Raw genomic sequence first — 13,966 nt, 5'->3', positions numbered from 1 at the left:
AGGCTATATACAGGGGGTACCGGAACTGAGTCAATGTGGAGGCTATATAGGGGGTACCGGTACAGAGTCAATGTGGAGGCTATATACAGGGGGTACAGGTACCGAGTCAACATGGAGGCTATATACAGGGGGTACCGGTACCGAGTCAACATGGAGGCTATATACAGGGGGTACAGGTACCGAGTCAATGTGGAGGCTATATACAGGGGTTACCGGAACCGAGTCAATGTGGAGGCTATATAGGGGGTACCAATGTGGAGGGTACTGAGTCAATGTGGAGGCTATATACAGGGGGTACCGGTACAGAGTCAATGTGGAGGCTATATACAGGATGTTACAGTACCGAGTCAATGTGGAGGCTATATACAGGGTGTTACGGTACCGAGTCAACGTGGAGGCTATTTACAGGGTGTTATGGTACCGAGTCAATGTGGAGGCTATATACAGGGGGTACCGGAACTGAGTCAATGTGGAGGCTATATAGGGGGGGTACCGGTACTGAGTCAACGTGTGGGGGTACAGGTTAGTCGAGGTAATTTGAAAAGTGACAATAAACAGCAAGTAGCAGCAGTGTAGAACAAGGGGGGGGTTGTCGTGCCCTCTTCACGACTGACTTGGTGTGTTTGGACCATGATAGTTTGTTGGTGATGTGGACACCAAGGAACTTGAAACTCTCGCACTTCAATCCTGTCGATGCCACTTCAGTCCCGTCAATGTTAATGGGAGCCTGTTCCACCCTCATTTTTGTATAGTCCACCACTGAAGGTGGTTGCCTTATGATGCTGGTCCTTTCTCGGCAGCTAGTGTGATAAATCAATGGCATAGCTCATTGTGCCAGCCCCGGGCCATAGCAGCTAGTCCCAACGGACCGGCTGAGTTTATTGTGTTCAAAGCGAGGGCTAAAAGGCAATTACAATGTTAATGTGTCACAGCGGGGAGGTGAAAACCTGGCTCGAGTGAAAAGACGAACGTCAAAGGTGATGGAGTGAGCGGAGTCACTCCAGTTTAACAACAAATGGCGCCTAGGGAGCACGCGGAACCCCAGGAACAACAAAGCCACTTAACCGGGAGGGACAACAACTGGCACCACGAGACAAGAGACACCACCGACCACACAAGCGCTGACGATGAGAAAATACTGGATGAAAAATGAACAAACTAATAAGCCTAAAATAATATCAATTATGACAATGAAAATGCATTTACAATTATTTACATTGGATTTTCGAAAATGTTATATGGTTAAAACCACAGTAGGCTAATTTATCCCAAAATGTTTTTATTTTATTTCACCAGAAATGTTATTCCTCGAGTGCAAAGAGCACACCCGCCCAGCAGGGCTAATATAAACCACCTCGCCCGGTAGCCCTCTCATAATAAGCCAATAAACAGGCTCACTAAGACCATAATGAAAAGGCTCTTAGCGATTATCACCGCGCCACCTGGATACATCTCTGGGGGAGGAGGAGGAATAAGAGGCTATGGTTGGTTTTCCTTACAGAGACACGTAGCAACATGGAGAAAAGTACACTTTTTTTTCCTTAAAACATTTGGCCTATTTTTCAATCAGTAGCCTTGTCCTTTTTTCAGTCTGGTATTCATTTAGTCAAGATTATATAGCTAACATGTTATGTTATTGCATGGAAATCACAAAACGTTCCAGAATGGTCCGAAAATGTCAGCCATTATGTTCAGGGAGAAATCCAAGCAAATCTAATTGGAATGAATGGCGCTAGCGACATTGTGGATGCCATTCCTGCTTTTACTTATGCAGAAAAATAAAAGGCATGTGATAAATCATCATTTGTGTAGGCCTAACATAGTTATTGTCAACCTAAAATATTGTCATATAATTAGAAATACAGTTTATACAGGTTTTATTCAAGGGTTCTGTACAAATAGCATCAAAACATGTAAACAGACCATAAATGTATACATTTTAGTTTTCTAGGAAAGCTGTGAATGTTATTATATGATACAATATCAGTACTTGTTTAATTTACATCTTGTCAGTTCTATCATCAATTGATTTCATCCAGTGTATGACTGTGGATTGACTGCATTGTTTGAATGGAATATTGGCATATTGGCAGTTAATTAAGAAACATTTATGAATGAATTCCTTTAAGTCTGTCTGGCTAGCTAGCTAACACACAGAGCAGATCATCTTTAAATTGAAACAATATTTTATCCCAGTACTGCCTGACCATGGTCGACCAACTCCCTGACCAAAATAGTTGACCTTTATCCCATCATAAGAACGTTCATGTACATTCTAGTATTCTAATTCCGAATTCTATGGTTCTAGCAGGAGGTATATGCATTTAATTGAAGTTGGCAATATAATTTGGCTAAATATTGGCTAATCAGGGCGATAATGCAGTGATTGTGATGCTAATGTTAATGGATTCCGGAAAGAGAAAAGCTCTCTGGATAGGCTAATTCCCCTGCGCCGTGCGCGGTCTCTAGAGAGACTGAGTGTCTTTTCAGGTTTCCTTATTAATTGAAGTGTGTTATGTGTTATTTTCTGCCTCGCTGAGCAGTCTATGACGTGACCACGTCAGTCAGTCAGCCAGCCAAGGGTTAAATGAAAGGGGATTGGGCTAAAGTAATGCATTATCTTTCACAGGCTCTGGTCTAGTGGACTATGTGCAACGTATTTCTTACAGGATATGAAAATAGGCCTAGCTTTTAATGAAATAACTGGATGATATTTCTACATCGTACTGGTCAACCTAACTAGTGTTATTGTTCTGGATGTCAGATCATACAAACGTGATGAGACGGGGTAACCTACATATGTAACATGGACACCGCTGACATCAAACACCGCCATAGACCTACTGTAACAGTAGCCTATGTTATTAAGTTCGTGTGATTTCTTACATCTGTCACCATTATCAAGTCCCCAAGTCCCTGTTCCCTTTAACCAATTGTTTTAGGCAAAGCATGAGCGAGCGCATGTTCCAAACTGTACTGCGCATGATCGAAAAGCTCAGAGTTTGTGTGCTATGACTTTCAGCCTCCCTCAAGCGCACAGCACAGTGCAGTGTTCTGAGTGATCTCTCCCCCCATTACCATCATCACGGCTACAGTGACAGTGAGTGTTCTCAATTCTCTCTCTCTTTAAGACTTCTCCCTACTACACTGATTAACGTACCCGCGCGCACAGACACGGGAGGTTCACTTCACACACTCGTTCTTGTAGAATCTCTCTCTTTCACTCACTCTCTTTCTCTCTCTCACACACACATACACTTGAAATATCTTATTTATGGGCATTATACGATTGTTATTTTATTTTTACTAAATGATTTGTGGCATTGCTTGCTATCATAGTCTACATGTTTTGGTCTGGTTGGGTAGAATTTCAACCACATCTCAGAATATTTGACAAACATATTTTCTCTTCAGTGGCTCATATTGTGCTAATTAATCATTTTGTGGTTGGGGGAGGAGGAGGGGACATGTGCCAGCTCAGCCAAGTGTGTAATAGGGAAAATGACAGAGCAGACTGCTTCAGAGCCGGAGGTGGGAGGGGTCTAGAGGCCCTCGGGTGAATTGATGTGAGGAGAGGAGTGGAGAGAAGAGACGGGTGAGTTTTCGATTGACTCCACATCATATTTAAAAACCCCGGCCTGTAAATGAATAAGTTTCCTCCGCCCCTGTAAGGCCTACCTAATACATGGGTGCCTCAAAAACAATAGAGCCACAAACCGGATTGGCTACATGCGATATAAAACAAGCGTTTATTGGCTATCTTCCCTTAATCTGTATTCTCAAGGTGACAACTATTCGTTGAGAATCCTCCTGGGACCCGACATCTTGACCCCTTGTTGCCTTCAATGATAGGTGATAAAGTGAGCATTGACTAGATAAAATCACTATTACCCCCATGCAATTCAATCGCACACAGACCATGAATTTGTTCACTATAGGTTACAACTCTGGTATTCGAATCAAACATAAAATGGTGAACCAACCACACACACAGACACACACACACACGGAATCACATTGATTTGCTGACTATTTTTATCAAGATGCAACTAGAATGTATGTACTTGAGAGGTTGTTATAGCTGCAAAATAACTGACCATGGCCATATCTAAAGACTGGACAATCTATCTGACAGATTATATGCACAGTGGAACGAGTCGAACGACGCCCCTCTCAGACTCGCTGACTATCCATTTGAGAATTCCATCAATGTTTTTTTTTTAAGGTTTTGCACCTGCATACGGCCTGCCATCACACAAAACGTCAATAGCACGTTATTAATGTGTTCGTGGACACAATATCACGCGTACTCAACAAAATATGAATCACGTATGGAAAAGGGAGGGGGTTGATTGAAAGGACTGACAGCCAGTCAAATAAGCTATTTTTTTGTATAATCAATATTTTGTGTTTTTATTTTAGTGCAGATGTAAACATGTGTGTAAACATTTTTTGTTTTGACCATCTAATTTATGTTCTTCATAACAAATAATTAAAACGAGTGTCTGTCTAATTAAAAGAAGTGCCTGCCTTTAATAAACAATTGGCTCATAAACAATGCCGATTATTATCTGTAAGCAAGTCTTGCGGTGGGAAACTACCTTAGATTCTGCACTGTAACCCCCTCCTCTGGTGTCATGGCTGTTCTTTTCATTCTACAACACATTCAATCAGACAGTCCTACACATCAGAGGAGGTCTGGACGAGGCTGATAACGCCGCCTGTGATTAACCCCTTCACTCTCTCTGGGGACCGCTTCTATTGTATTTCTGACTCGGTCTTCTCTCTCAGAAAATACCGTTTATGTTCGGTCGTGCAATGTGTAGGCTAAGCCCCCTTTTCTATGTTATTTTAGGGAGCATTTTACTTTACATGTCATTGTGGGAATTGATATATATGCTAAACATTTTAATAGATATCATTGCCAATCACTGGTGGGATTTTTTAAATGTGTTTTTCATAGGTATTTTTCCAGCTAATTCCTGGTGATGTTTGATGTTTTAGTGTCCCCTAATGTTTTAGGAACCTGGCAGATACACGTGCGTGGTGACTGTAGACTAAAATGTCAATCACCTATTTGAAATGTGAACATATGATGGTAAGCTGCTGCATGAAGCCTTCGGTGGTTGGTATTGAACGTGATATAGCCCAGTCCAACAGAACGACAGCAAAAATAGGATAAACCCCATGCTTTTCTTCAGCACTCAAACAAGCCAAGCAGCGACGGCAGGTTGTTTTGTCGCTGTTCTTCTGCACGTGGTGCAGAACCTCAATCAGGAAATAAACAAAGGACCAATTAAGATGATCAATTCATCTCTAATTGATTCATGAATTCCCCATGCCCAGAATAATATGAGTTTAGAAACATCAAAATATCAATAGTCACTCGGTTGAAAATAAAAAAACAGGCATATAGCCTCATCCTATGTTCCCACCGCAGAACGCAAAAAAAAGAGCTGTCCAAAAAGAACAATAGAATTCACCTAAATTGTAAGACATTTTTCGAATCAAATTGTACATTTAATTCAGCACCAAATAGGTTGAATGAAGAATAGTATTAGGCTTAGTAATATAGACCTCATCAGAGGCATTAGTGTCGCGCTCTTACATGAAGTCTTTATTTTTGTCTGGCGAAACACTGGAAAGCGGCACACGCAAACAATCAGTGACATGAGGAAGAAACAGCTGTTGGGGTGACTTGCTGTAGTAATAAATGTAAACATCTAGCTCACTGAATATTTTCAGGCTTCTGCTGCGCCTTTGCACACAGCATGGGCTAGCACGGGCAGAATAGCTTATCGTTTAAAAGTTTACAAATTATAATCTTCGAATAATGATTATTTATTGCACGTTGATAGCTAATTATACGTTGGTATTATTATTAAGACTAATACAAACTAGGCCTTCCTATTGGTATCTATTATAATTAAATATTTGTGTTAGGCTATTTGAGAATGAAATTGTTTTAGTAAAACAATAAACACGTTTTGGACTCGTGCTGCATGCAAGAGTAAATATTTGTATTTAATATTTATAGTTAAAAGGAAAATCCACATTCACGCATAGCAATAAACATTTTCTGGAGATGATCCCATATATGGGCCTGCAATCACGTCACAATCTTTTTTTAAACTCGCAACTCATATCGATCTCCAAAAACAGTTTACTATTAAAAGCTATAGTTCTCTCAATCAATGGTTGAATTAAAAACACATTAAGGTGAAAGCTTCATCCAAAATATTATCTTGATAAGGTTCGTTGCAGACACAATAAAACGTGCTATGCAATGCATTTAACCTGAAAATACAGCATTTTTATCCTAATTTCGAATTGAAATATTGGCTGCGTTTTAGAAACAAAACCAAGGATATATTATTTTTCTATTTAGATATAAGGTCGGGTTATTAAAAAAGGGTGTTTTTCTAACAAATAAGATGTTCTGGTTCATAAAATGCAAGCCTTAGAAATAAAGCGGCCTTTAAATCAGCAGCAATACACGTTTTTCTTTCTCTATTGGCTACATGGAATTAACGTTCACCTTACCATCGACAGCCTATTTTGATTGACGAAACAAGAAAATAAGCATTTTCTTCACGAATAAACGAAAAAAACATTTTTAATTCGATCCATTTAATTCCAGTAGGCACATCCGACTATCTTTGCCACTTAAGACACGCACGTCCTCTTGTCGTTCAAAATGAAACTCAATGGTCATAACAAAAGGTGGTCATTTTCTAGTCTGAAAGTTACATAACTAGGTCCAACGAGTTGATGGTTTCTCCCTTCAGTTCCCGCCTAGCTCCTTTTATAGGCCACGCGTAAAGTTATTTAGTCGAAGCCCCCAGAATGCCATTGGATGTTAGAATTAAGTTTTGTAGAATATGGGGGTAGGGATGGGTCGGGGTACCGTAAGCACCTCCCCTAGAAATGCAGCAAATAGCTCCCGTTTTCTTCTATGGGGTGGCTGCGCCCGCTGGGGGCTGGAGACGAGTTTCACGAAGCAGAGTCCTTGCATTGGCAGGCTGATGATGACACGTGCCTCCTCTTTACCACCCCCAGGCTCAAGCGTACCGCATTGGCATCGGTAACGAACAAGGAAAACCAACTGTGGAAGCGCTGCTGCAACCGTTATTATCAATAAACCAACTAAATATTAGAAATTGCAACGCACAATTTAGAGTAATCCTCTGCGTAATAAATTGTTTTCCTTCAGAAAAATCGTGTATCCAGATCGGACGTTTTCGTCGAGCTAAAGAAGAGAGTGCGTTAACAAGATGCAGAGACGGAGCGCCGACGTCTGAAGGTGACATGAACCTGGGGATGATCAAGAAGTGGAGATAGCAACTGAACAACCATCAGGGCTTTATCAAACCACTGTTTGTACCATAGCCTCGTTTTATTAATGTACAGAAACATATCTGCAAACTAAAGTTGTTGACTATTTATTGTATTTGAATTAGAAAAAAAAACGTCACCGACCAGATAGAGGAAGCAACAATGGCACATTTAATTCGAAGCAAGTTTCAAAATAAACTGTCAAATGCGGCAACTTCTATGTCGAATAAATCCACTGCGAAGGTGAGCGGGATGATGGCCAGGATGGGCTTCCAGGCCGCCACAGACGAGGAGGGACTGGGCTTCGCCGCATGCGATGATTTGGATTACGACCACCGGCAAGGACTGCAGATGGACATCATGAAATCGGATGAAATGGGTGGTGGAGACGCTGGAGAAGGGAGTGGAGAGGGTGGCATGGCTGGAGGAGAAGACGGAATGGCGACTGGGGACAGCCACTACCAGAGAGATGGCACCGGACCCCCGCCCTCCGGTTCTAAAGCCTCAGGTCTGGGCGAAGAAGAAAAATCACCAAAAATCACCGCTTGGGAAGCGGGCTGGAACGTCACCAATGCAATCCAGGTAAACACGCATTCAGATAACCAGATGCAACTTCATGGGTTTTGCTTGTGTCCTCTTCCCCTCATTCACTCCTGCATTCATTCATTTTGTCGTGTTACCTGCCACAGCCAAAAGGAAAGAAATATACATAGCTTTTCCTTCAAACTGATTGCAACCACGAAATGAATACTTGAAAACGGTACATGGAGATGGGTTACGGCAGTCGGTATAGACAACCAATTAACTTCCAATGGTTCCTTGTGAAAAATAAAGAAGAAGAACGAGCCCATCTGACAGGATATTTCGTTTTGATTTAGGATTTAGAGATGAATTGGGCTATTTGAACACATCGATAGGTTCATAATGAGCGGGGGAAACGGAATAGCGTGCATGCTGTTAGAATAAGAAGATAACCGCTGGGCGTGAAGCGTAATGTTTTGTTGTATTTCATTATATGAAGCCATACACATAGCCTAGAGAATAATGATCAAATATACTGAAATAGTCTAATTGCATGGAAGAGACCCATAGACTTTCATTTGACAAAAGAACATGACGTACTGACCCATTGATGCAGTTTTACGCACGAGCCCTGGCTCTGTCGATCCGGCGCGCATTCAAGTAGCAGCTATACTTTTGAAAGGATCTCACCTTCAGATCGACAGGTGACCTTCTAGATAACCATCTCATCAAGGACATTAAGATATAGCCTAATCTATGCGGCTCTGTGCTTTTCTCGATAGCCTTTCCGATACGTTATAGCCATTTTATAGCGCACTTCACCATTACATTGCGCGTGTCCATCACCTACAACCATGTAATATATGGTGACCGTTTAAATGTTAACATTTCCTCGACAGTGTGTTTCGTATGATGTGTTGCTTTGTTCCTGTTTGGATCCCATGAAGAGCTTATGGTTGATCCTAATAAATACTTAAATGAGGCAAAAAAGTCCCCAAGCCAAGCGCCGTCCCATCATACGTTATTCAGGCTATAGTCATCATCAGGACGTGTCTCCTTTAGAACCCCTTAATGACTTTAACACAATTAGCTGGAATGGGCACGCTCACAGCGAAATGGAATCCCCACCAGAACGCATACATTATATCCCCCATTGAATCATGTTACACATAGGTTATATTATAATGCTTATAATGCATGACGTTATGATCAACAAATACTACAAAAATATATATTCTAATATGGAATTGGCCAACCCATGTTGTGTTTATTATGTACATACCATACTACAAACCCGTACCTTTAAGCTATACTTTCATGTATATATAGCATATGTTTAGGCTTTATTAAAACGCAGTAGTTATTACCAAGCAAAACCCACATTTTATATAGCCTATTGTATTGAATTTCCTATATTGTGGACTGGTTATGCGTTGTTCCCATAGGCCAATCCATCTCCATGTTGTGTATTTTTGTGTTTTCAGGGGATGTTCGTTCTGGGTTTACCGTACGCCATTCTCCACGGGGGCTACCTCGGACTGTTTCTGATTATTTTCGCCGCCGTGGTATGTTGCTACACGGGGAAAATCCTCATCGCCTGCCTGTACGAGGAGGACGAAGACGGTCAACTGGTGCGTGTGAGGGACACATACGTGGACATAGCCAACGCGTGTTGTCAGCCGAGGTTTCCATCTTTAGGTGGTCATATCGTGAATGTAGCCCAGATCATTGAGCTGGTAATGACGTGTATCCTGTACGTTGTTGTGAGCGGTAACCTGATGTACAACAGCTTTCCCACGCTTCCTATCTCTCAGAAGTCCTGGGCCATAGTGGCCACCGCCGCCCTGCTACCCTGCGCCTTCCTCAAGAACCTCAAGTCCGTCTCAAAATTCAGCTTGCTGTGCACTATCGCGCACTTCGTCATCAACATCCTGGTAATTGCCTACTGCCTCTCCAGAGCGCGTGACTGGGCCTGGGACAAAGTCAAATTCTACATCGATGTAAAGAAGTTTCCGATTTCTATTGGAATCATTGTGTTCAGTTACACCTCTCAGATTTTCCTTCCGTCGCTCGAGGGGAACATGCAGAAGCCCAGCGAGTTCCATTGCATGATGAACTGGACCCACATCGCTGCGTGTGTCCTCAAAGGCCTGTTCGCCCTCGTGGCCTACCTGACTTGGGCGGATGCCACCAAGGAGGTCATCACAGACAACCTGCCCTCAACCATCAGGGCTGTCGTAAACCTCTTCTTAGTGTCCAAAGCCTTACTGTCATACCCATTACCATTCTTCGCTGCAGTCGAGGTTTTGGAGAAATCATTTTTTAATGAACAAGAACGCACGTGGTTCCCAAATTGCTACGGAGGCGATGGACGCCTGAAAGCGTGGGGCCTCACTCTCAGATGCAGCCTTGTGGTGTTCACGTTGCTCATGGCCATTTATGTACCGCATTTTGCCCTTCTCATGGGTCTAACCGGCAGCATGACGGGCGCGGGGCTGTGCTTTCTGCTCCCCAGCCTCTTCCACCTCAAGCTGCTATGGAGAAAGCTGCTATGGCACCACGTATTCTTTGATGTCGCTATATTTGTAATAGGAGGCATATGCGCTATCTCCGGTTTCATCCACTCAATGGAGGGACTCATAGAAGCATATAAATATGGCATAGAAGACTAGCCAAGCAACAGTCTGCTGGATATAGATGTTACTGCACATCCATCTTAAAGTGAATAACTGAAATCACCACTGAGCGCAGTCAGCCCATGCTTACACAATTCATGCGAAATAAATGCGCGCACAGAATGCAGTGCACGCACACATTTTCGCGTGCTCATTACACCCTTGCATTGACACACACGCGTGCGCGCGCGGAGAGTGAGAGACACAAAAGTCACAAAACATGACACACGATATGGACAATTCAACTTGTAATGTATAGCCTAAATATGACTAAATGAATATCCATATGTTTCAGTGGAGTGAAGGTTTACAATAGTTCAATCGACCTAAACAAAATTGCTAAATGAGCAATGCGTCATTTCATCTCTCTATGGAGGTCTCGTGCCACCTGGAGAGCCATTTCATTTGACATTCAAGTTTACATTCTTAGAAAAAAAAGCTTCTGGAGAGAACCAAAAAGGGTTATATGCTTGCTTCATGTATGGCATAACTTAAGGTTCTATATAGAACCAACGTTGGTCTAGAACCCTATATTGAAAAACGTTTGGTTCCGTGGAGAAGAACCCCTGGGGGTTCTGATCAAAGAACCCTGCAAAAGGGTGCTATAGAGAACCTTTCGGGGTGCTAAGCAATAAAACCCTTGTTGGTTCTTTCCAGAAACTTTTATTATAGGAGTGCGTGTGGTTGTGGACTTTGACAATTCAACGGCATAATGTGACTAAATGGTACAAACGAAGCTGTACGTTTTGATATGTTGCCATTTTCTTCTTCTAAATTATTTGCAATATTTCAAATATTGTAATGTGGACGGACCTATCATGATGACAACTAATATACTGGCAATAAAGTATATCACCAAGACATAATACAAAGAATCATTTTATTTAGTTAACCTTTATTTAACAAGCAAGTAGGTTAAGAACAAACTATTATTTACAATGACGGCCTACACCTATACATATCATGGATTATGCCCATATAACGTGTTACTGAATACTAGGAATATCTCAATTATCTTTACTGAGATGTAATTATTCTCTCCAAGCGCTATAATGGAAACAGTATGATTATGGTGGTCTAATTACATGCACAGCTACTTTAACTATGCATTGAATGTATGATATTGAGACAGATAAGAACATCATTCTGGAGTTGGAAGGTGGAAAAGAAAACGGTTATAACCAGAGTAAGGAAAGACGTGTTTTGGATATTTGAATGAATAACCATTAGCCTACAACATATCGTTAGGCTTACACTTACCTGTCGCACATGAAATTGTGAGGGGAAAAAACGGCAAATCCCCTTGAAGTCAAAAGCCAAATCGTTAGCGTTCGGAGAACGGCGTTTTAGGACCACAAGTTCCAAAGTTATTTGGCCCATATTCGCCCTAGACAGAGGAAAATACTGTCGCGTCAGTAAGAACACCCAACCCACATGGAATTCTGTCACTCAATTCGAAGTTATCCCCTGTTTCACATTATGCATTTTAATTGTAAACTATTCATGCGATATTAATGTGAATAATTCGAGGTCCGGAATCAAGTGTCTGAATAATACAAATATGAAGACATCATACAAAGAAGAACATGTCCATAAAGACATTTTTCATTCTGTGCAATCCAACGGGTCACGTGGAAATGTTATAAAACCGTATGTGTAGTGTTATTGTGGTTTCAAAAAGATGGAATGTAGCCTATATCTCATAAATCGTTATCATATACCGTGAAAATGAATATTAAAGAATAAAGAAATAAGTGAAATTATATTGTATACATGTGTGTGGTTTTATGTGATGAAAACGAAAACCGTGAGAAACATGTATTTTTTCTCTATAAATAGAATAAAATGTTGAAAAAATGTTGAAGAATACTTAGAGATTTTTTTTTGCATATATACGATTAATAATAAAAAATACATGCATGGTTTTGTTTAATGATTAACGTTTTATGAGTGTTATTCCTGTGTAATAGCCACTCCGAATTACAGGAATTATGCAATTACATTCAAGACCAAAAAGGTAATGTTTCAGTTAATTAAATGTGTTGTTTTTAAGCGCGCGCGAGAGAGAGAGGTTCAAGTGAGCACTGCCAACAGTGAATGCAGGTGCACAAGTCACGTGTCATAATTGTTACGGTTTGCTTCGATTAATGGTACATTTTAGCCAGTAATTGTCTATAATTACAGTAGCTTTTGCTATTGCTTAGAATAGCCTAGCCCTATATAGCTAAAACGCTATATAGAATAAAGAAAATGGTAGCCTAAAGGTTAATAGTTTAAGGTTATGTGCAGCTTGTAGGCTTAGTCCACTTTGGTTCATCATGCTTGTATAAATTTAGTGGAATGAAGTTCTAACAGACGGTATGCTGTTTGCCAGATTTTTGCTGTGGGGCACAAGCAGATAGGCCTGCCTGTTCATCGAACATGTGGATTGTGTATTTAAAAAAAAAAATGCATCTGGACCACATGCCTATTTGGGAGGACCTGCACATCGTGAACAGTCCATCTCCATAAGGTTAACAATCTGTTGATGTAAATGCATATATGGGCATTGACAGAGGTTTACAGTAGCTCTTGACTACCTCAACCCAATCTGCACGCTCTACAGCTGAAAGTAGGCTACTAAAGAGGATGAGATTAGAAAAGGGAAAAGATAAGACGAAAAGAGGCTTTGCTGTCTGACTACACTACAAGACCAAATGTATGTGGACACCTGCTCATCGAACATCTCATTCTAATATCATGGGCATTAATATGGAGTTGGTCCCCCCTTTTCTATAACAGCCTCCACTCTTCTGGGAAGGCTTTCTACTAGATGTTGGAACATTGTTGCAGGGACTTTCATTCAGCCACAAGAGCATTAGTGAGGTCAGGCCCTGATGTTGGGCGATTCGGCCTGGGTCGCAGTCGGCGTCCCAATTCATCCCACAGGCGTTAGATGGGGTTCAGGTCAGGGCTCTCTGCTGGCCAGTCAAGTTCTTCCACACCAATCTCAACTAACCATTTCAGTATGGACCTCAGTGCTTGGGGACATTGGCGCGAGGAAACAGGAAAGGGCCTTCCCCAAACTGTTGCCACAAAGTTGGAAGCACAAAATTGTCTAGTGTCTCATTGTATGCTGTAGCCTTAAGATGTCCCTTCACTGGAACTAAGGGACCTGAACCACAGCCCTAGACCATTACTCCTCGTCCACCAAACTTCAGTTGGGACTATGCATTCGGGCAGGTAGTGTTCTCCTGGCATCAGTCAAACCCAGATTCGTCCATCAAACTGCCAGATGGTGAAGTGTAATTTATCACTCAGAACGTGTTTCCAGTGTCCAATGGCAGGGAGCTTTACACAACTCCAACTAACACTTGGCATTGTGATCTTAGGCGTGTGTGTGAATCCTCAGCCATGAACCCATTCTATGAAGCTTCACTTTAACAGCACTGACT

At 41.6% G+C, this 13,966-nt stretch overlaps 2 protein-coding genes across 2 annotated transcripts in view; both read left to right on the top strand.

The window, feature by feature from the left end:
• Positions 1-7,341, top strand: part of LOC135530036 (octapeptide-repeat protein T2-like) — a 45,935-nt gene extending 38,594 nt beyond the window's left edge. The window contains exon 5 of the mRNA XM_064958433.1: positions 7,214-7,341. Coding sequence (XP_064814505.1) covers positions 7,214-7,341 — 128 coding nt within the window. The remainder of the gene's footprint in view (positions 1-7,213) is intronic.
• On the top strand, positions 7,007-12,472 carry slc32a1 (solute carrier family 32 member 1). The gene is made up of 2 exons (XM_064966988.1): positions 7,007-7,917; positions 9,342-12,472. Exons 1-2 carry the CDS (start codon positions 7,498-7,500, stop codon positions 10,527-10,529), a joined length of 1,608 nt encoding a protein of 535 aa, XP_064823060.1. The 5' UTR covers positions 7,007-7,497; the 3' UTR covers positions 10,530-12,472.
• Positions 12,473-13,966: the final 1,494 nt, after the last annotated feature.

This window comes from Oncorhynchus masou, chromosome 5 (genome assembly GCF_036934945.1).
Source record: "Oncorhynchus masou masou isolate Uvic2021 chromosome 5, UVic_Omas_1.1, whole genome shotgun sequence".
Lineage (NCBI taxonomy): Eukaryota > Metazoa > Chordata > Actinopteri > Salmoniformes > Salmonidae > Oncorhynchus > Oncorhynchus masou.
The sequence above is the reverse complement of the archived record's forward strand: the minus strand, read 5'-3'. Positions and strand labels throughout refer to the sequence as shown.

Bases quoted from the DNA above. Each gene is read 5' to 3' on its own strand.
- slc32a1 (XM_064966988.1), top strand. From the start codon at position 7,498: ATGGCACATTTAATTCGAAGCAAGTTTCAAAATAAACTGTCAAATGCG. The intron at 7,918-9,341 runs GTAAACACGCAT...TTGTGTTTTCAG, and splicing joins ACGTCACCAATGCAATCCAG to GGGATGTTCGTTCTGGGTTT.